The sequence below is a fragment of the Bombyx mori genome, chromosome 20 (assembly GCF_030269925.1).
Source record: "Bombyx mori chromosome 20, ASM3026992v2".
Lineage (NCBI taxonomy): Eukaryota > Metazoa > Arthropoda > Insecta > Lepidoptera > Bombycidae > Bombyx > Bombyx mori.
The window spans coordinates 1,649,443-1,673,206 of record NC_085126.1 but is presented as its reverse complement, the minus strand read 5'-3'; the positions used below and the strand labels follow the sequence as shown (position 1 = coordinate 1,673,206).

General features: G+C 38.6%; 1 protein-coding gene and 1 long non-coding RNA gene across 3 annotated transcripts in view; one reads left to right on the top strand and one right to left on the bottom strand.

Moving 5' to 3' along the window:
* Positions 1-1,122: 1,122 nt before the first annotated feature.
* Positions 1,123-23,764, bottom strand: part of LOC134200721 (uncharacterized) — a 111,440-nt gene continuing 88,798 nt past the window's right edge. Inside the window, exon 2 of the long non-coding RNA XR_009975761.1 lies at positions 1,123-1,245. This is a non-coding gene — a long non-coding RNA (uncharacterized LOC134200721). The remainder of the gene's footprint in view (positions 1,246-23,764) is intronic.
* Positions 7,555-23,718, top strand: LOC101742964 (oocyte zinc finger protein XlCOF6). 2 transcript variants are annotated; one of them, XM_004922461.5, is made up of 12 exons: positions 7,555-7,793; positions 8,379-8,510; positions 9,461-10,237; positions 10,749-10,876; positions 11,922-11,996; positions 13,397-13,529; positions 14,366-14,493; positions 15,302-15,395; positions 16,680-16,802; positions 18,323-18,433; positions 18,996-19,111; positions 20,957-23,718. In XM_004922461.5, exons 1-12 carry the CDS (start codon positions 7,686-7,688, stop codon positions 21,048-21,050), a joined length of 2,019 nt encoding a protein of 672 aa, XP_004922518.1. In that variant the 5' UTR covers positions 7,555-7,685; the 3' UTR covers positions 21,051-23,718. The 2 variants fall into 2 exon arrangements, with proteins under 2 accessions (XP_004922518.1, XP_037873960.1); XM_038018032.2 differs by lacking the exon at positions 7,555-7,793 and adding an exon at positions 7,866-8,059.

Here is a 23,764-nt window from a genome sequence, read left to right as displayed (position 1 = left end):
TAGTAAGTCCGTAAAGAGTATTTTGAAGTCGACGTGGCCTAACGGATAAGACGGTGCATTCGTGTCGAGCAATGCACCGGTGCTCGAATCCCGCAGGCGGGTACCAATTTTTCTAATGAAATACGTACCTAACAAATATTCACGATTGACTTCCACGGTGAAGGAATAACATCGTGTAATAAAAATCAAACCGGCAAAATTATAATTTGCGCAATCACTGGTGGTAGGACCACTTGTGAGTCCGCACGGGCAGATACCACCACCCTGCCTATTTCTGCCGTGAAGCAATAATGCGTTTCGGTTTGAAGGGTGGGGCAGCCGTTGTAACTACATATACTGAGACCTTAGAAGTTATATCTCACGGTGGGTGGCGGCATTTACGCTGTTGATGCTTATGGGTTCCAGTAACCACTTAACACCAGGTGGGCTATGAGCTCGTCCACATCTAAGTAATAAATAAAAAATATTATTATATCTTTATTTAATTGACAACCCTAAAAGTCAATGAATGATGAGATAAACGATTGAAGACATGACGTGTTTTAGCAGAAAACAAGTCAAGGTATACGCAACTAGCATAATATTTATAGTAGTGAAAATATCTCATAGTTGCGTATTGTTTTTTTATAAAGGTGAATGAATTTGATAGACGTACCAAAAGCTATAATGTCCAGGCTATTTATCGGAAGATACTATGATTGATTTCCTCAATCTACTATTGCTATTATTAGATATATATCATCATGCGAAATAAAACTATCTACCGAAGTATAATATGAAACTGTATTAATACTTAGAGAACACTTAACGAACAAATTTAAAATTCTCAATTCACTTCTTCCGCTTCGCTTCAGGTGATCCTTTCCTTCGAGTAGTTCCGATTATTATAATAACTGCCTTCGTGCCATCTCTGCAACGCTTTTATAGACATCCCTATATTTATCGAGTACATTCTGGGCAAGTCGAGTAGCTTCGATGCGTTTTTCTGCTATCTGACAATAGATGACGTTGTACTTCTCGATTTTACTAGTACCTTCGATATTCGTTCGGCTATTCGGCGATAGATGGTGTTACTCTTATGGCGTAACAATATTAAGAACATTAATCGAGCCCAAGCTACAATTCTCTCTTTTTTTTTTTTTTTTTTTTTTTTTTTTTTTTTTTTTTTTTTTTTTTTTTTTTTTTTTTTTTTTTTTTTTTTTTTTTTTTTTTTTTTTTTTTTTTTTTTTTTTTTTTTTTTTATTGCTTAGATGGATGGACGAGCTCAAAGCCCACCTGGTGTTAAGTGGTTACTGGAGCCCATAGACATCTACAACGTAAATGCGCCACCCACCTCGAGATATAAGTTCTAAGATCTCAGGTATAGTTACAACGGCTACCGCACCCTTCGAACCGAAACGCATTACTGCTTCACGGCGGAAATAGGCGGGGTGGTGGTACCTACCCGTGCGGACTCACAAGAGGTCCTACCACCAGTGATTACGCAAATTATAATTTTGCGGGTTTGATTTTTATTACACGATGTTATTCCTTCACCGTGAAGTCAATCGTGAACATTTGTTGAGTACGTATTTCATTAGAAAAATTGGTACCCGCCTGCGGGATTCGAACACCGGTGCATCGCTTCAACACGAATGCACCGGACGTCTTATCCGTTAGGCCACAACGACTTCATACATACTCTCTTTTACACACATACTTTAAAAGAACAAGTAAGTGCACCTAGATTCCGAATGGCCAGAAATTGAATGCAGACTCAGTAATAGAATAGTCAGGGTAGCAAGCCACATGTATCAACACCGTGCCCAATTTAATTGGCTAACGCGCTCGCTTCGGGTCCTTTGTCATGGTGATTTCAGCGCGCGGTCGTATAGCTTCACATCCCGCAACTTTATTTCAGTCGGGTATTTAGTTAAACTACCCAAAAGATCATGATTTGAAAAAATAATTAGTCATTGGTTCTTCCATTCATCTTATTCTAAAGTGCGTGTGTGTGCAAGTCACACACGGTAGAAGTGAAACTTATTATTAATAAAAATCATCGCAAGGGTCGACCACCCCGTAGTGCAATAGAGCAGCCTCACCCTTTTTTTTTTTTTTTTTAACGCTGGGGAATCCATTTACGGATACCCGGTCGAGGGGGGTAACGGACCGGGTTATGTCGGACTCCGGCGCCTCCTGAGAGGAAGAAGGGGAGAAGAGAAGGGCCGAGGTCCTTCACCTCCCCCAATTTCTCACAGGAGACTACGCCTTGAAAAAGGCGCGCGAAGTACTTGCCCCGGGGAACTGCCTACATGATCACTGTATCTCTACTCCAGGTTACTATTGATTTAGCAAGAGAAATACGAGAACCTCTATCAACTGCGTACCATCTCGTTAGCGCGATTCAGGAATTGTTGAATTTACGTGCAGCGACATCTGTTGATAACAAACCAAATAGAAATAATTGTATGGACTTCTTTTTTCGTTTCGTTTCATTTCGTTTCATTGAGTTTGAAATCAAAACGATTCTAAAGAAGTTTCACTTCAATAAATTAACCACAATTCTTTTATAGAAAGCACAGGCTCGTTTACGTTTATTAATTGCTGTTGTGGTTTGTTTGTGTGTCTGAAGGTAGGTGTTAGGATTATGGCTATCCTTCACGTCACGATTCCCGGTAGCATAACTATGTTAATAATAAAAACCAATCTTTTCAAGGTCTCTTTGGCGGGAACCCGAGGAGCGAAGTTGTGTGATTTGTTTTATTTTGTCTATCTAGTGTTTCTTCAAGTTTAAATGTATAATAATGGTGGTTTATTAACTGTTTAGTATCTGTGAATGTGCACAAATATGGGAAAATGAAACAAAGTCGCTGGACCTAGTTTCTCGCGATCTTCGAAAAGTCCACTGAAAAAGTCTCTGTAAATAACCGCCCTTTTACTGAGATTAAATTTCATCCGATAATAATATCATTTCATGCCAATTGTTTTTTTAATTTTTTTTCCTACCCAAGCTGGTAGCCTTGAGAGGCTATTCCAGCGTAACCCTAACTAGTAGGTAAGCTCAACCTCAAACCTGATGACGTTGCTAACACGAACCCTAGCAAGAGCCGTGATTCGCAGAATCTACCACCGGATCGGAAACGCGACCCACTGAGAAGATCCGGTGAGAAACTCAGTGGGCCGTGTCTGGGAGTTAATTTACTCGTCGAGCCCTTCGACGGGTTCGACGTGAACGGTGACCGGTGCTTGAAGTACCTAAAAGCACCGTTAGTGGATCGGGAGGATCCGAGATGACGTGTAGATGCCAATTGATTAATGTTTCAAACTTATCAACTTCATTTCATTTCACGCCATCTTATAATTTTCCATAAAAAATAATAATATTTAACATTAGGCTGTATGGTATACCTTTGTATTTCCAGTTGGAAAAATAGAACTACTACCAATCTATCTAAATTTGTGTGTGTATGGATACACATACATACACACTGGTTAAACATAATTCAAAATTATGCACAACAAAGCTTAATGGCTTTTTCGAAGAAATACTTTTATTTTTATTAAAATTATATCTCAAACACATTAAAAAGCTAGCTATTTTATTTTACAATATTATTCATTCACCCTATTCGATAAAGTAAATACATCTGGTCAACTAGAATTAGATCGAAAATAAAAGTTATAAGGCCGAAATCTGGGCTCGACTTCAAAGCCGGATATAACCGTACAGATAGTGAAGCTGACCCCAATAAAACGTAGTCGCGAACTAGGGAAGTGGGTAATGAGTTCATATTTACCGATTTATCAAATAGCCTTATGGAACATACTGCTTATGGAACTTTTCCTTGGTATTAGCTTTATCAGCTACATCGAGCAATAATCGTAAAAAAAAAGAGTAGAAATTTGAAGAATAGCTTTTGAAAAATAGATTTTAATTATTTATTTTTTTATACCTTCGGATTTCACTGTACACATTTTGCATTTTCATTTTTTTTATTGGAAGCAGATTTATTTTTTAATATTAACTCAATAAGTTCTAGTATGTGTTCTGGCTTATTTCTTCGTGTAAATATTTTTGTCTTTTAGTAGGTTCACCATTGATTTAGGTACTAACTTCTGAGAAACCTAGCAGATATAATCCGGCTTTAAAATGAACTCCCGTCCACCGTGTTTCCCGCGCGATATGCCATGTCCTTCTTCAAATGGGCTTTGTGGAGCAAAAAGCTAGCGATCCACTTGCAGTCCCTCGGGGATTTCGTAAGCTGGTAGCTTCGACAGAAGTGCTCTATGCCAGACCCTGTCGAAGGCAAGAACCTCGCCCTTGCTCTCCAAGGCTTCAGCCCGCCTGTGAGTAAGTTTTACAAGAAGATCGGCTGCTGAGCGACCGTGACGGAAAACGTACTGTCGGTCACTGATCAGCTGGTGATCTTCAAGATACTTCAGGAGATGTGTATTTATTATTCGCTCCATCACCTTGGAAAGCAAGGAAGTTATCGCGATAGGCCTATAGCTCGATGGGTCCGACCGACCTTCTTGGGGATAGGGTGGACATAGGCAGTCTTCCATGAAGACGGAACCCTATTAGTACTATACGAGAGGCGATACAAATTCGTTAGCGTAGGTATCCACTCAGGGGCGCACGTTTTCAAAACCACGGCAGGAATGCAATCTGGCCCACTTGACTTACAAGGGCAACAAATAAATAAATATATTATGAATTTATAAACACTATAAAATACGACACATAGATACTAGAAGTCAAGAGACTGTTAAATAAATAAATACTAAATCTACTTCCGTCACATCCATAGATGTTACACTTGATATCATAAAAGACTAGGGTAGGGCACGAACGTAATGACTCGTTAACATAAACCGGTGTTAAAAGTAATAATAATACCACCGGTGTTAAAAGGCCGGAATCGATCTCGCCGAATCATTTCGTATTACCCTATTTTCTCCTAAAAGTAAAGTCTATCGACTGTAGATGATCAGGCATTTTTTTATTTATTTTTTGCTTAGGTGGTTGCGCGATCTCATCTTGAGGTGTATGTAAGTTCTAAGGTTTCAGTATAGTCACAACGGCTGTCCCACCCTTTAAACCGAAACGCATTACTACTTCACGGTCGAAATAGACAGGGTGATGGTACCTAAGTACCAACCCGTGCGTACTCAAAAGATGACTTACCACCGGTAATTACGTAATTTATAATTTTGCGGGTTTGACTACTACACGATGTTATTTCTTCACCTTCCGACATGAGATTTTTACTCAATCATATTTCACAATTACTACTGTCACATTTTTCCCTACCGATCCCTGGTAGCCAAGAGGGCTATTTCAGCTACGCCCGGAGAGGTGAGCTCGCGTGCTCAATACAAGAAATTTTGCGAACACTAGTCCTAGCAAGAGCAATACTTCGCAGAATTTACCACTGGATCGGAATCGCGACCCACTGAGAAGATCCGGCGAGAAGCTCAGTGGGCTGTGTCTATGGGTTAGTTTGCTCGTCGAACTACTCTCACAACCAACCGGAAGTCATATTGCTTCGCAGCAGAAATAGGTGGGATGGTGGAAACTGCCAGACTTGAAGTACCTATGTTCTACCTTTACGCATTAGTAATTACGAAAATCCGCTTTTTATTATCAATGCAACAGAGTCTCCATATGAACCATCTGATGGTGGACTGGTTACCGTCGCTCATAGATGTCAGCAAGCTGATGCACAGCCAAGCTACTACTGAGTACCGATGATCATAAATTTAGCTGGTTTAATTTTTTTAATGTAATTCCATTGCCGTTGAAATTATTCTTGAACGCGTTTTAATAATACTTATGTACTCCCAGTACTGTAGGCAATCTCAAAGAAAATGTTGTCTAGTAGTAGCAGCATCAGAATGACTTTTAATTAAATTACTGTGGTATTATGATTTGTAGAATAACACAAACCAGCCACTTACATTGAAATTAGTTTGCATAGTTATAACAAAATAAGGTCAAATTTTCAACCTATCTAATTTAAGTTCGTATACCACTAACCCGCTAATAAAACTTTTAGACGAGCTCGCGTTACGCTAGAACCACACAATCATCGCTTGTTTTGTTTATTTAGTTAGGAAAAAGCTTGGCTTTGATTGAAAACACTTTTACGCTTGGCTGTCGCTGATGTCACATTCTACTCAATGTACCTAGCTGCAACGTGAAGTTTGAAAAAAAAGTACTCACTGGAAACATTTTTCACTGGTGGCAGGACCTCTTGTGAGTCCGCACGGGTAGGAACCACCACTCCGCCTATTTCCGCCGCGAAGCAGTAATGCGTTTCGGTTCGAAGGGTGGGGTAGTCGTTGTAACTATACTGAGACCTCAGAACTTATATCTCAAGGTGGGTGGCGCGTTTACGTTGTAGATGGCTATGGGCTCCAGTAACCACTTAACATCATGTGGGCTGTGAGCTCGTCCATCGACCTAAGCAATAAAAAAAAATAAAAAAAAACATGAAGGCAAGTATAAAAAAGGCTGTGAGTATATTTAAAAAAAAAACAGGATGTGCTGTGGTTACTTTTGACAAAAGATTTGAAACATAATTTTGACGAGATGAGATTGAGAGAGAGATATGATAGAATTAATTTAACAGCTTACAATATCTCTTGAATCTTTATTATTTTAATTTAACCCGTTACTACAAGTCCGGCTTGATTACGGTATAGCGATGCTATCACTTTGTTGACTAATATTTGTTTTCTCTTACAGCTCTGTTTTATTTCATTGTGTACGATTACTTTCGTTTAAATGAATATTGTTTTTGAAAAAAAAAACCTTCTTTCACAATCAACAAAAAAGCAAGTGTAATTTTCAATATTAAATAACAGGCATTTTTACACATTTTTAGCCTAATTGTTGGATGGTTAAATTTGAGGGGATTGGGTTCTTTAGGTGATGAGGGGCTATTTAAAAACACAACTGCTTCATTAAAATTATATTGCAGATTGCTTGAACACTTTTACACCATAATACAATTATTATCTTTATATTTTTTTACAAAACTATTTCATGTTTCTCTTGCCGTGTGTAGATGAGAAGTTATGACATTTTCTTAGGAGAATACAATGATCTGTTTTTTAAACATTTAAAATCATTCTAATATTCGAAATCTAATCAAGTGTCAAGTGTTGCCTGCCATTACATTTAATATACAAACTCCAACAGTAATTATAAAATAAGCATGAAGCTGAATGGCGTTTTTGAAAAATCAAATTTAATATTTCAAACTTTTTTTACAGCTTTGCTTACAGAACTTATGAACAAAGAAATGTCTTCGTAGACGTAGGGTAGGTAAAGTAGTAAAATAATCATTCGTTCACTATATAGTATTTTTAAAATTTCCGCCAAAAAGTATATTTTGTCTCGAGAGAAAATCTAGAGGTAACTCTGAAAGTATTGTTCAGAACATATTTGATTCAAGTTGCAAAAAATATAAGGTATTTATATTTATACATTAATAGAATCGACAGGTCCATTATGTAGTTAGAGTTAGTTTCTCAAAGAATACGAAAGATTTTTGCTAACAGCAACACAGCCACAAACTGTCAAGTTCCGTGCACAGTGTAATGATTTTAGCGTCTCAGCATTTCATAATTTTCTTGTTTCCACTGAAATAACTGAATAAGATACACTAGTATTTAGATAACCTGTATTTACTGATATGCCTGAACTAAAAGTATGCCGGGTATGCCTCAACAAAGATGTTACAATGTATAAATACGATCGATTCCAGTTAAAGTGTTTTTATGAAGAAATTATGGCTGAAAAGGTACATAAATTCTGTGCTTTTGAAAAAAAAAACATAGCTCTGTTTTAACTAAATTGATACTGTTACAAAAAAATCCATATTTTTATCTTTACGAATGTAGCCAGTGTTTTTATTTTTTATTTTTAATAAATATGTAAATAATATTGAAAATGTTAAAAAATGTAAATTAATATTAAGTCATAGTAAAACAACAACAACAATCAATCATTTTCTAATCAAGATTATTGTGTAAACACAAATATGTACATAAACACGAATATGTAATGGTTAGATTTACTGAGATATAACTATCTAGACATCATACAAGACATGGTCCAACAAAAAAAAGCAGTTAAACATTGAAATTTATAGTTCTTCACATAATTCATATCCTATTGCAAAAATTTCTTGTCGTTATTTACGAGAATGTGGTCAAGAATTCGAAAGCTGCCCAAAAAAAAAACCTAATAAAATAATAAAAGTTTGTCAACAGTGTTTTGTTTCTGCCTATTTAAATATAAACTCACTAAAAAAAATTAGTGCACCCCTATACCTTAAGTTTTTCCTAAAGTTAAAAGTATAGTTATTTGTTTACCCAATCTACAGATTGACCATCGGGACGGACTACCTCAGTGCTTCTGTTATGAATGTGCCACAATGCTGTATAAATTCCACAAATTTAAGGAGAAATGCAAAATTGGACAGAAAACCCTCAAAGAGATCCTTATCAAAGGAAGTGTTAGTAAATAAACTGAAATTCATTTAAAATATGATTTTTTGTTGAAAATAGAAATAAGTGGAAAAGCTTGAAACTGTCGTATATTTAGATATAATAAGTCTATTCTAAAACATACTGTGTACTGACAATGTATGATACAAATAAGACACGAGGTAACAAAATCAAATCCATGAGGTAGTTACTGAGCACATAAACATGTAGCTAACACATATTCACACATTACTTCAATTAATTGTAAATTCAAACCCAAGATAGGTAGGACCTCTTGTGAGTCCGCACGGGTAGGTACCACCGCCCCGCCTATTTCTGCCGTGAAGCAGTAATGCGTTTCGGTTTGAAGGGTGGGGCAGCCGTTGTGACTATACTGAGACCTTAGAACTATATCTCAAGGTGTGTGGCGCATTTACGTTGTAGATGTCTATGGGCTCCAGTAACCACTTAACATCAGGTGGGCTGTGAGCTCGTCCACACATCTAAGCAATAAAAAAAAAAAGTCCAAATTGTAAAGTTACCAGTGTAAGCTTCAGAAACATAGCGCTCTCTGTGATGATGCATTTGTGCATAGATACACCACAATTGAGATTTAAGGTAAGCTCAACTATCTGTTGAGAGCAATAAAAATTACTGATTATTAGTAACTATGTTTATTTACGAATGATATTATATCAAAAGAACTCTTAAACAGAATATAATAGAATAATTGAAGTAGTCAATAATTCAGTTAGCTCTTGTGCATATATTGAATTTATGTTGTATCCTGATTACATAATCCTATTTGCTTTCACCACCTGGTAACCAAGATTCTATGAAAGTGGCTTAGTATCAAATCAAATCAAATCAAAAAAAAATTATTCAACATAAATGAAAGTACATACTTATTGAACGTCAAAAAAAATTACTAACATTAATTACAAATTCATTTTCAATATAAATTTTTTATTTTCAACAGCTTACTTACACATCTGTAAATAGAATAGACAGAGAGAAAAAGAATCTAAAATCTAATCTAGGTATAGTCATCGCAAATGAAAGAGTAAAAACACAGGTAATAAGACACCGAAGTTCAAATTATGAAACAAGGGTTCCGGAAATCGAAAAAATTGAAATTGATTCTCAGAGTGACTATTCAGATGTCCAAGAACGTAACAACTCCGATTATGATATAGATGAAACTGCTGTAGAAGAAGTAGTTGTTGAGGACAAAAAGAATTTAGAGCTTGTGTTCACAGATAATGTAATACCATTACTGAATGAGCAGGAAGACAAGGTTTTCACTGAACCTTTACTAGTTGATGAGAAAGTAGATGATGAACCTATTCAACCTATTGAAGACCCGTCCCTTAAGATAGAAGAAGATAAATTCTCATCTGACGATGAAGTATTAATTAAAATAAAAAAACCTGTCATAGAAAAGAGAGTTACTAGAAAAAAGAAATCAGATTGCATAAAAAATGGGAAAGAAATTAAAAAGAAATTATTTAAGAAGCCAAAGAAGGTAGAAGATATGGAAACGGAGAAATTTAAAGCTGAAACAAAGAGAGCTAATTATTTGAACCCTAAAAACTGGTTAACTGTTTACCTTTCAGAAGAAGAGGCTGAGAAGAGTTTTAAGGCCAAAGCAGAAGATCCCAAGTTCTTGAAGTCTCCTTTTAGATGTTATCAGTGTTATAAAGGGTTTTCAAAACAGGATATGCTGGACAGACACACTAAATTACGTCATTCTGAGGTGAGATTTAGTAATGATAATTAGGTCGTCTGGCCTAACGGATAAGACGTCCGGCGCATTCGTGTTGAACGATGCACCGGTGTTGGAATCTCAGGCGGGTACCAATTTTTCTAATGAAATATGTATTCGACAAATGTTCACGATTGACTTCCACGGTGAAGGAATAACATCGTGTAATAAAAATGAAACCCGCAAAATTAGGTGGTAGGACCTCTTGTGAGTCCGCGTGGGTGGGTACCACCACCCTGCCATTTCTACCGTGAAGCAATAATGCGTTACTGTTTGAAGGGTGTGGCAACCGTTGTAACTATACTTGAGACCTTAGAACTTATATTTCAAGGTGGGTGGCGTATTTACATTGTGGATGTCTATGGGCTCCAGTAACCACTTAACACCAGGTGGGTTGTTAGCTTGTGCACCTATCTAAGCAACAAAAAAAAATAAAAAAAATTGGTAACTTTTACCATTTAACTAATAGAGCTGAAAGTAGTAAAGTGTAATACCTTTTCAGACTCTCGGACCAATCGAATGTAAGTTCTGTCACATGCGTTTCAAATGGAAGTGCTTTCTGAACAGACACATGCCCCGACATTACACTATATACAAATGTTTGAGATGTAATTTAACTTGTACGATTGAGTAAGTATCTGAATCAGTATTATAAATGTGAAAGTATGTACATATGTTTGTCATTTAATAATGAAAAAATAGTTGAATGGACTTAGGTGAAATTTTGCACTAATATAGCTTTTAAACACGTCTGCTTATCATGTTAAATGACGTGGTTGGGGCAACGCCAGTACATCATATAAAAATAAATTAGGTGACTGTGTTTGCTGATTCTTGTCCATGACAAAGGATCCACAGTTTGTCTAGTTTACAAACAATTATTTTTCCTGGGATGCAGCAATTAGCTTCGTTCTTTCTAAATTATGAATTTAGAGGGTCAAAAACTTTACTGGTGGTAGGACCTCTTGTGAGTCCGCACGGGTAGGCGGTGCTGCCTACCCTGCCCGTTTCTACCGTAAAGCGGTAATGCGTTTCTGTTTGAAGGGTGGGGCAACCGTTGTAACTATACTGAGACCTTAGAACTTATATCTCAAGGTAGGTGGTGGCATCTACGTTTGTAGATATTTATGGGCTCCGGTAACCGCTTAACACCAGTTGGGCCGTGGGCTCGTCCACCCACCTAGGCAATAAAAATAAATAAAAATGCGAGGCAGTAGAGAGGACTTCCTTATGAGGCTTAGATGGATTGTGTGAACGAGACAATGCGTGAAAAGGTCGTCAGTGCGGAGCTGCCGTATGATATGTTTGAATGGAAAAAGAAGACATGCTGCGCTGTCCCCACTTAGAAGCATAAGAGCGAGAAGAAGCTACAGGACATTCTTAGTACTTACAGTAAAGATTTACAACCTTACCAGTATCTGAGAAAAAGAGGCAGGCCAGTGGTACTCAAACATTATCTCAAGATGCCTTACTACTGCAACTACTATTCAACAAGGAACCAGGAGGAGTAATAAGTTAAGAGTTTCTCACATTTTGTACTATACCAAAATTGAAACCACAGCCATGGTAGAAAAGATTACATGGCAATACTCCAGAAACATTATTAATGAAACCGGTTTACAATATGTTATATTTCTAATTCTGTATACAATTTTCACAAAGGATAAAATTTCAGATCATCTGCAGTATTCCATGAAGATTATCACAATGGTGTAATAAGGAAATGTAAGCATTGTGGGGAAGAATTTAGGTGGGTTTAATTCTAAATTTGATACTAATGATATTCAACCATTTTTAATGAGCTTGAATCATAAATTAATATTATATATGCTTTTCTGAATGCGTACCAATGACTAACATTACCATAAAAGCTTTGATCTAAAAATAGCCATAAAATAGTTAAGGCTAAATGTTTTTAATTTCATATATTATTGTAGCTAGTAGACCACACCACGACTTATCTTCACCCCGAAGTGTGTCTCCGATGCATTGGTGTGCTTAGTGCGAGTTTTCTAACGTTTTCGATAGCGTAAAAGTTAGCTCATATTTTTATGGAATGGGATCGTTTGCGTACGTTTGCCGCTAGGGGCGCTGTTCCAACTGCATACAAATTTGAGTTAACTTTTACGCTATCGAGAACGTTAAAAAACTCGCACTAAGCACACAGAACAACAGTTACTTAACACCAAAGTTAATATTAAATAAAATTTTCAGTTCACTTACAAGGTCACAGATCCTCCTCTATAATTTGAAAGCAATTTATGTCAGTCCTAGACCTTTCCAAATAACGATAACGTATTGAGAGGCGAAAGGCTGTTTGGCTTAAGCGACATTTTTACAAATATACAGGAGAACTAATTAAAGTTTAAAATTTGGAAAAAATATCATAACAAAAAAATTCTTAAGTTATTAATGGGATAAACTTAATTGAAGTTCAATTAAAAACATAGAATTGTTGATACTAATACCAAATAAAACAATCTTTAATTACAAAGATAAATAGCCAAACCTAATAGCTTTTCACCTGTCGATGTACAGTTTTATTTTATTAAATTCATTTATTTAAATAAAATATTAATTATAATATAAAATATTAAAATATTATAATATATAATATAAATATGTAAAATATTTAAAAAAAACTAACAAAATACGCTTTTATAGCGTAGGGTGCTTTTTAGGATATTATCAAAATAACCCTTCTACTCATAACTGTTCATAAAATATTTATAACTACTTATACCATGCATCCCACGGTTTTTCACATTAAAATCATTTTTTCTTACATTATTTTCAATTCAAATTTATTGAAATTTATTTTCTATTTTTTAGTTGGGTTTTCTATAAAAGCGTATTTTCTTAGTTTTTTAAAACTATTATTTATTTATAGTAAAATTTTAAAATGTATCGAATTTCTGCATTAGATTCACTCATCTTGACAGTACGAAAAATAAATAAAACTCACACATTTTCCTAAATTGAATTTGGAATTATCTTCTTTAAAATTTAAACTTTCAATGATACCGAAACCAGCCAGATACAAATAGTATAGCCAAAGAGATTTTATTACAAGTTCGTACATACTATAATGCGAAAAGACCTTTTTTCCCAACCTATTATATTATATATCATGCACATATCCCGTTCCAGGCACTCGTCGACGTACTACACGCACCTGCGCACGCACCGCAGCCAGTACCTGTGCACGCTGTGCGGCGTCTCGTTCGTGAGCGAGGCCGGCCTGCATCTGCACAAGCTGGCCAAGCACATCGACGACAAGCCGGTGCGTAACCTAACGCTGTTTTCTTCCTACCTAAGCTGATGGACTTGAGAGGCCATTTCAGCGTAAAAAGTAGGTGAGTTCAAGGGGTTCAAACCTAACGACGTTGCTAACGCTAGCCCTAGCAAGAGCAGTGTTTCGCAGAATCTACCACAAGAAACGCGACCCACTGAGAAGGTCCGACGAGAAACTCAGTGGGCTGTGTCTGTGGGTTAATTTACTCGTCGAGCCTTTCGTCCCAAAGCGACGGGTTCCACGAGAACGATGACCTAACGAGGAACCTAACGCTGCATCTGCGGTCTCCTATTAACTAATCAGGGAGTGATTAACAAAAATGGGGGATGTTGGGGGGGGGGGTGTTTTAACTGTAGAAATGTGCAGCAAGTATTTGTGATCGTCTCATGACATAGATGTTGTAACTAGTTGAAATTGATTTATTGAAGTGAATTTTGTAGCGTTTGGGGCCAAATGTTCTGCTACTATTGTATATATACTTACGAACGATTATCACGATGAAAGAATAACATTTATGTTTTTATTTAAGATGGTTATTATGATGGCTCTTTCTACGTTTGCCGTAATACAGTGATGTGTTTTGAAATATAAGTATATTTTTTAAATAAACTTTTGTGTTTTTCATCAGTCAGTCACATTTTGTGTTTCCCAACAGACAGACATTTAATGTTCCATATAGATTAAGTTTGAAAACTATTTAAAACTGAACCCCATGTCTCAAGCTGATCTATGACACTTGCTGTTATCTAATGCCTGAATGCCACCAGACGGGTCTTGCAGTCGTCTTGCGAAGGCACCGCGTCACCGCCAAGTGTTGTCCACAGTCCGCAGGAGGCGCGAAGCAGCAGGGCGAGGTGAACACGTACTGCGAGCGCTGCGACATCAAGTTCGAGACGAAGGAAGCTTTTGAGGAGCATCTTTTTCACTCAGACATGCACTCAGTGGAGCCAGAGTGGGTACTTGTCCAAAGCACCCACCCACCACACGACGACAACGTCTTTTTTATATTTTTATTGCTTAGATGAGTGGACGAGCTCACAGCCCACCTGGTGTTAATTGGTTACTGGAGCCCATAGACATCTACAACGTAAATGCGCCATCGATAAAGTCTCAAGTATAGTTACAACGGCTGCCCCGCCCTCTAAACCGAAACGCGTTACTGCTTCACGGCAGAAATAGGCAGGGTATTGGTACCTACAAGTGCGGACTCACAAGAGGTCCTAACACCAGTAAAAAATGTAGTCTAACACGGACTAATCAATAACGTCGCGTATTTAAATAAACAAGAGGGTAGATTGTTTTTGTTTATTGCCCGATGGTAAATGGTTACCGGAGACCAGCTTGAGACGCGGGGTTGGGGTCTTGTGATAGATTCGTGACGCCAGCGACGACCTGAACGATGCAGGGATCCCGATTTAGGGGTGGGGAGGGATTAACGCGATTTGTAATTGCTTTTTAATGAGTTTCATTATCTGTCTGTAATAAAATCTTTTAGTGCGATTCTCATAAACTTCAAGGACCGAATTTTATAAAAAAAAAATATCATTCTGGCCTCATATCCTGTCTAGGGGCATGAGGGTATAAGAAATCTCTTAGTATTGGAACCTTCGGGAATAATATTTTTTTTATACAATTCGGGAAAACCGAGGAAAGTGGCGATTACAATTCGTTCATGTATCAGTTATACAGCGGGGCATTCGGCCACATCTAGGATTGTGTGCAGTAATGGCGCGCAGTAATGTTGTCGTATTGTCCTCCAGAGCGATGGCTGAAGACGTACCGGCGCCGGCCTGTCCCAAGGTGCTGAGGCGGAAAGGGACGAGGACGCCCCGGAAGCCGACCACTTGCAGCTACGTGAGTGTCAATAGTCGCCATCTTGGATTAGACGCGCGCCATCTGTGTCTCGCTGATGGTACTAACTTAATGAACTAGCCTGGAAGTATCGCTGTTGTACTGTTTAACAAATGCCTCTGAATACCAACACATTATAAATAAAAATGCAGACTAAAGCAGTTTCGGACGCGTAGTCTTTATCTATATATTAATACGTGAAGCAAAAATTTTCTATCCTCTTTTACGAAAATTGCGCGGACGGAGAAGTATGAAATTTCCCACACTTATAGAGAATATAGAGAAGGAGTGCAGAATACAATAATAATATTTTTTTTAAATTATGCTTTAATAATACATTAAATCCATAAAAAAACATTACACACACTACCATGTATTTGACACACACATATATGTATACTCTTCGTTTATTGTCAAACTTTTGTTATTACTTAAAGTCCGTGGTAAAATTGAGAATAAGTTAATCTTTAATATTTGTCTATGGTGTGGTTTTGGCGAAATCTATAATTAGAACCATAATAATGTTCAAATTTCAATTAATTATAGTCGAACTTCGACTATCCCGGGACCACTAGTACAAAGAAATTACTAATATAATATTACTAGAAACGCAGCAGATGTCCCAGGACAGAAACAGATTTGAGGATGAGCTCGCGAGTAAGGTGCGAACTTTCTGGGGTGACTTCTGAGAGGGGGGACTGTAGGACGCGTCCGACCACCGTACAATGGCCGCCCTTTACCGTACCTGTCGCCGGCTCACCCACAATCTAACCCCCCTTTGTCCCTTGGTGGACGAGGGGGGAAGTCGGTGTTTTACGTCGTTAGCTTGCGCCGAAGTCCTGGCAAACCCGCAGAACGGCAGTTCACTTCGAGTGACTCTGTACCATTGATGGCTGCATTCCATCCAGAGGTGTCAGAGGGCGTAATCCAATTCCTTAAACCATAATCGCTGGGAGTCGAGTTGGGAGCTGACGTGTTAGTCACTCCCAGCGTGTTGCGCCTCCTCATGAAAACGAATGAGCAAAGCTCCCGGGGAGGACGGTATTCCTCCCGCACCCTTCAAAACCTCCCTTCTTCAGTCGTGTCAGTAATGACGACGACCCGACAGTGAAATGCGGCAGAACAGATTTGGCTTTAACGTAGCGTATATAATTTGTACCAGTTCTTTTAGATTTTTGTTTCAAATCAATTCAAGTGTCAATAAATTTTATTTTTAAAATAACTTTTGGACTCACCAAGTGCAGTCCCTATGTCGTTGCTACACTAACCCTAAGGTCCAATTTGCAGTGCGGCAAGGTGTTCCCGACGCAGGCGGCCTGCATGAAGCACCACCACTCCGAGCATCCCCGGACGCCGTTCTTCCCGAACGAGCCGCGCCACATCTGCGAGATATGCGGCGTCTCGCTGGCTGTAAGTTGAGCACCCTTGACCGGTGTACGCACCCCCGCCCCCAACGCCCCGCGCCCCCCAACGACTCATCCACTATAATGATCGCTGTGATATTTTTCTGGTTGCCGATACCCGGGGATGTTGGAACGTGAACGCCGCCACCCACATAGAGACACTAGGTCGAAGTCCTAGTTTCATTGTCCTGATAACCCTCCAATAATACGCTACTTCTACAACACGTTAACGAGATTTTTGTTTAAAGTTATTTAGAAAATTACATTATGCACTATGAACCCATTTGAACCCCCTTTTTGTACTGGCTTCTAGTTTCATATAACACGGTTTCGTCGTAGGAATGTATCTAGCATCTTATAGGAGGATTAATTGTATAACAATCATCTCACTCTTCATATCCACTGAGTTTCTCGCCGGATCCTCTCATTCAGTCGCGATTCGAATCCGGTGGTAGATTTTGCGAAGCACTGCTCTTGCTAGGGCTAGTGTTAGTTAATTGTACTGGTGGTAGGACCTCTTGTGAGTCCGCGCGGGTGGGTACCACCACCCTGCCTATTTCTGCCGTGAAGCAGTAATGCGTTTCGGTTTGAAGGGTGGGGCAGCCGTTGTAACTTACTTGAGACCTTAGAACTTATATCTCAAGGTGAGTGGCGCATTTACGTTGTGGATGTCTACGGGCTCCAGTAACCACTTAACACCAGGTGGGCTGTGAGCTCGTCCACCTATCTAAGCAACAACAACAAAAAAATCTCTCAGGTTGAGCCCGTGAGCTCACCTACCCGTTGGAGCGTAACTGGAATAGAACTTTAGGCTACCAGCGAATAGGTGGGGGAAAAAAGATCACTCTTCAACCCGGAAAACAAGATGGCGGCAGCTGCCACTCCCCCTGTATATACTTTTGTTTTTTATTGCTTAGATGAGTGGACGAGCTCACAGCTAGCCTGGTGTTAAAAGGTTACTGGAACCCATAGACACCTACAAAGTAAATGCGCCGCCCACCTTGAAATATAAGTTCTAAGATCTCAGTATAGTTACAACGTCTGCCCCACCCTTCAAGCCGATACGCGTTACTGCTTCACGGCAGAAATAGGCGGGGTGGTGGTACCTACAAGTGCGGACTCACGCGAGGTTCTACCACCAGTACTATACCACTGTTACGCCGGAAAGAGTAACTCCATCTATCGCCGAATAGTCGAATGAATATCGAAGGATCTAGTAGCGCCCAGAACGCTCGAGAAGTACAACGCCATCTATGCACAGATCGCGGAAACTACTACTAAGGATGTGTAGAATATTCTCGATAATTCTAGAGATGAGGTATCGGCTACAAAACCATTGTAGAGATGGCACGCAGTCAGTCAGTAATCGGAACTACTCGAAGCGAAACAGCGAACGGATCACCTGAAGCGAATCGTTGGGTGTTTAAGTGTCGAATACAGTTTTTAAGTTGTGCTTTGGTGAAATTTTTATTTATCCCGAACCCCAGCGCGTAAGACTACTATAGCCACGTGTTCTGTGTGTGTCAGCCGGTGAGCATCCAGTCGCACCTGAACACGCACACGCGCGAGCGCCTGTACACGTGCACCACGTGCGGCGTCGTCTTCAACTCCAAGAGCAGCTGGACGAGGCACCAGCTGGTGAGTGCAAAATTCGAATTCAAATTCAAAATCATTTATATCAACTTAGATGTCAGTTTAACACACTTGTTGAATGTCAAAATATAAATAACCATGTTAACTCTCCGGTTCCAAAAAAAGCCACAGTCCTGAGAAGAACAGGCGAAACAAACTGTACTGCCTGTACTATAACTACATTGTTAAACAGATAACCCTAATATCGATGTATAAAATTGTATACATGATTTTTAACTGACTGGTGGTATGACCTTTTGTGAGTCCGCGCGGATGGGTTCCACCATCCTACCTATTTCTGCCGTGAAGCAGTAATGCGTTTCGGGATTGAAGGGTGGGGCAGCCGTTGTAACTATACTTGAGACCTTAGAACTTATATCTCAAGGTGGGTGGCGCGTTTACGTTGTACATGTCTATGGGCGCCAGTAACCACTTAACACCAGGTCGGCTGTGAGCTCGTCGACCCATCAAGGCAGTAAATAAAAAACACAGTCGAAGCTTACGTTTTTTTTTCATACCCTACAAATGAGAATAACCTGAATGCATTGTGTCGATATTGTTGCCGCAGACGCACACTGGCGAGAAGCCGTTCGCGTGCTCCTTGTGCGACAAACGCTTCACGCAAAGCAACAGCGTCAAGCTCCACTACAAGACTTTCCACCTCAAGGAACCGTATCCCAAGAGGTAGGTCCTGGGGCGGGGGACCCACGCACCCGCGCTTCTAACGATATCCGTGCGTACTATTATAACCGTCTACTTGAACCCTAAATACACAGCCCTCGGTCATACATTTCGATATCTATGCTTTGTCAGCAGTTTCATTGAGTCTTCTTTTTCTCCACCTTATCCCACTAGGTGGGGTCGGCACAGCTATTTTTTTCTTCCATCCTCTTCTATCAGCCGTCATCTCAATACTCACTCCTCTCTCTCTCTCTCATATCGTCATTCACACACTCCATTCATGTCTTCTTCGGTCGACCTCTTCCCCCTCTACCTCGCACTACGATTTCCATACATCTCCTAGTCATATGCATCTTTTCTCTGCGCATCACATGTCCATACCACGCTAACCGTCCGCTCTTTAATTTGTTGATTACCGGGGCTACTTTGATATACTCATTCCTTATCTTGTCCATTCTTGTCACTCCACACATCCATTTTAACATTCGCATCTCTGCCGCATGCACTCCTCTTTCATGCTTCAATCTCGTCGCCCAACACTCAGATCCATACAGCACGACAGGTCTGAGTAAAATCACTATACTGAGACCTTACAACTTATATCTCAAGGTGGGTGGCGCATTTACGTTGTAGATATCTATGGGCTCCAGTAACCACTTAACATCAGGTGGGCTGTGAGCTCGTCCACCCATATAAGCAATAAATAAATAAAAATAGCTCGCTTTTCAGGCAGTCTCTATTCTGAGCTCTCGCGTCAATCACTAGCTTAAGGTTTCCCTCCCCTTTGTAATACATAATATCAATCAATAAATTTTATTTAAATTAAATGTAATTTATTTTTAAAACGACCTCGGAGAGGGACTGTATAACAGTAAGTGGAACCCGAGGGACTTATAGGTGGGTCAGCCCCACCCATTAATACGGTCGCAGTCAAATGCTTTGTGGACTTTTTGGCGGGAACGCGAGGAGTGAAGTTGTGTGATTTGTTTTATTTTGTCTATTTAGTGTTTCTTCACGTTTAAATGTGTAATAACGATGGTTTATTAACTGTTTAGTATCTGTGAAAGTGCACAAATTTGGGAAAATAAAACAAAGCCGCTGGACGAAACTTCTGGGGATCTTCCAAAAAGTGCACTGAAAAAGTCTTAGTAAATTACCATATCATCTCATCTCATTTCGTTTCCATTTCATAAAATCATTTTTCATACAAAAAAGTTTTCATTAAAATTAAAATAAGACTTGACCTAAAGGTCTTAGTTACCAGGTCATGAAATCCCTTTAATGTTAACTAGTTTACTGAAATGGTTAAACGAGATGACATTGTGAAGCTATCCAACCCCGTGAGGCCACCCCGCCTTGAGACGTGGGGTCGGATTGTTGATTGTGTAATATCAAGCATGTCCCACGATCATGCCGGCATGCATGGTCACTTCGTGACCGTAACGGGCATGGGGATGGTGTCTTTGCGTCTTCTCATTAGTTACGGTTTTTATTTGAAATCTCATCAACCATAAATCATTTAACATTTAAAATTTGGTACCTCGTAATACGGTAATGGTACCTGGTAATACGTACATAACAAATGTTCACAATTGACTTCCGCGATGAAGGAATAAAATCGTGTAATAAAAATCAAACCCGCAAAATTATAATTAGCGTAATTACTGGTGGTAGGACCTCTTGTGAGTCCGCACAGGTAGGTACTACCACCCTGTCTATTTTTGCCGTGAAGCAGTAATGCGTTTCAGTTTGAAGGGTGGGGCAGCTGTTGTAACTATACTAAGACCTTACCATTTAAAATTTTAAAAAAAGCGCAATCTCGAATTACTAAATTCGGTTCGTTGACAGAAACCGTAGGAAGAAAGGGGAAGATGGCGCCCTCCAGGATGACTTCAGAGCGGAGGCCGAATCGGAATCACTAACGCTCGACAGATGGCGCTGACGAAAACCTGGGCCCCGGGACCGCGGCGTCTGTACCCTTACCGTCTGAAGAGCGCACTGCCACCCCACATACACGAGCACTCATTTACTTGCCACTTAACGAGATCAACGCGTATCTATGGCAAGACTGGCGAGAAAGGGACAGAGTATGCTCTCTGTCACTCTCTGTTTCGCTCCATATAAAATAAACTCATCGATCTGAGAACATTATTCTATATCAACAGATTTAATTATTCTATATTCTTTATTTTTGTATAAAAATTCATAAGTAAAAAAATATTGCATTGAAGCTATTTAAAAGACTTCATTGTAATCACTTATACGATCTAAGTAATTTTGCATTTATTATTTTTCTTGTACTAATTTAGACAGAGACAACCAAATTTCGTGTTTCGTTTTTCCACAGACAACTAAGATGTTCGTCAAAAATATTAATAGGTACGTTTCTTTTCACACAGATATAAATAACAGTGTCTTAATTTGTGGCTCTTTGATTTGAGCCTTTATCTTTACGATAAAATAAACTAATTGCTCGTCTTAAACAATTAAGAATGTCACTAAAGAATAATTTATAATGTTGAAGCTGTTTGTCTGAACTCGCAAATAAAACGCTACGATAGTGGTTCTTGTAAAAGTCAAGGTAAAGGAGTGTTTAATACATTTTATGGGTAAAGGTATCTTCCAAATGCAATACTTCCAGATAAAACCTCAAAAATCCAGATTTAATTTTCAAGAAAGGCTCGAGACGTCAAAACTAAACGCGAACAATCGATATTAACAAGAAAAGTCTACCTCTTAGACAAGGTTTATACTGTAGATAGCCATAGATTATAGACTAATTTACAACATAGATGTTAACTGCATAGATAATACAATTTATACTAAACAGATTACAGTACATAGATAAACTATACGAGACTATTTTAAATACTAACATAGAATCTATTTTAAAGTGCATAGGGTTGCTAGATACGTATAGTTATAGCTTAAAATGTAGATTATAGCTTAAAATGTACAAAAGTTGCAGTACTGAGAAAAGTTGACGATCTGTTTGTTTGTAGCGTTGACGATTTGTTGATGGTTTACGGAGAACTAACTATGTGTTGCAAGTTAATAAATGGTTCTGGAAATTACAGGAAATCAGAAAAAATGTGGGATTCCCCACAAACCTACAATTTGTAGATCACACATAAAAAAATGTCCAAAAGCATTGCAGTACTGAGAAAGTTGACGATCTGTTTGTTTGTAGCATTAACGATTTATTGATGGTTTGTTTATAATGTTGATAGTACTTACGGAGAACTTACTATGTGTTGCAAGTTAATAAATAGTTCTGGAAATTACAGGAAATCCAAAAAATGTGGGATTCCCCACAAATCTACAATTTGTAGATCACACATAATGAAAAATGCCTTAAAGTATTAACACTTAAATAATGTTTATGTGACGACCAGATTATTATCGTTAAGATAAATTAACGTTATTGAAGTTAATTTAGTCTGTCATCATTCATAGTACTCGTTGTTTGAAGATCAGATTATCGTTTCATTGTGACAGCTTAGATACATAACTCGTATGTATTAGATATGTACAAATTGTTTTGTAACAATATTCAGTATGCAATAAATGTTAAGTAAAATTACTTAAATCACATTAGCTTACGTATATATCTTAGCATTTCAACTTTTGTAAGATCTCAGCTGTGAAAAAGTCTGGTTTCATTACTGTACCAACTCACCCTCTTTACATTAATGCTTCAGATAAGATACAGATTTTTCCGGGTACAAGAGTTGCTTGTGTCACTCTGTTTCTTAAACTACCAGTCGCATAGCAACCGTTACCACGGTAACGCGCTATGCGTATGCTTCCCTATTGTGAATGCGATAGTCGCTGTAATATCCATTTTAGATAGGATTTACGTAATATCGAAAAATTAGTATTTTTTTTTTATTGCTTATATGGGTGGACGAGCTCACAGCCCACCTGTTGTTAAGTGGTTACTGGAGCCCATAGACATCTACAACGTAAATGCGCCACCCACCTTGAGATATAAGTTGTAAGGTCTCAGTATAGTTACAACGGCTGCCCCACCCTTCAAACCGAAACGCATTACTGCTTCACGGCAGAAATAGGCAGGGTGGTGGTACCTACCCGTGCGGACTCACAAGAGGTCCTACCACCAGTAATTACGCAAATTATAATTTTGCGGGTTTCAATTTTATTACACGATGTTATTCCTTCACCGTGGAAGTCAATCGTGAACATTTGCCGAGTACATATTTCATTAGAAAAATTGGTACCCGCCTGAGATTCGAACACCGGCGCATCGCTCAACACGAATGCACCGGACGTCTTATCCCTTAGGCCACGACGACTTCAAAAGTATTTATTATTTATGCGGAATTTAAAACATGTCGGAGATCTCAGAGTGGATGAGGGAATGACAACTGACTTTCAAGCTAATCTATAATTTTGTGATGCAACGAACAAACACGCATAGTACTGGTATGTATGAGGTTACTACAAATGGTAGAAGGGTTATTGTGTTGTTTTTGTTTTTTTAAACTGCATGTCCTACTGAAAGCACAGAAGTAAACATCCGGATTGAGTGTTGCAAAGTTTCGAATGGTGTTTCTTTATGGAATAAAGTTTAATAGATGCATTTATAATTCAAACTGTTTTATTTCGCCAAATATTCGACGTTGTAACGTGAAA

Excerpts from the sequence above, each read along its gene's own strand:
- LOC101742964 (XM_004922461.5), top strand. The coding sequence starts at position 7,686 with ATGCCTGAACTAAAAGTATGCCGGGTATGCCTCAACAAAGATGTTACA. Across the intron at positions 10,877-11,921 it reads AATTTAACTTGTACGATTGA|ATCATCTGCAGTATTCCATG; the intron begins GTAAGTATCTGA and ends ATAAAATTTCAG. Across the intron at positions 18,434-18,995 it reads GCTGGACGAGGCACCAGCTG|ACGCACACTGGCGAGAAGCC; the intron begins GTGAGTGCAAAA and ends TTGTTGCCGCAG.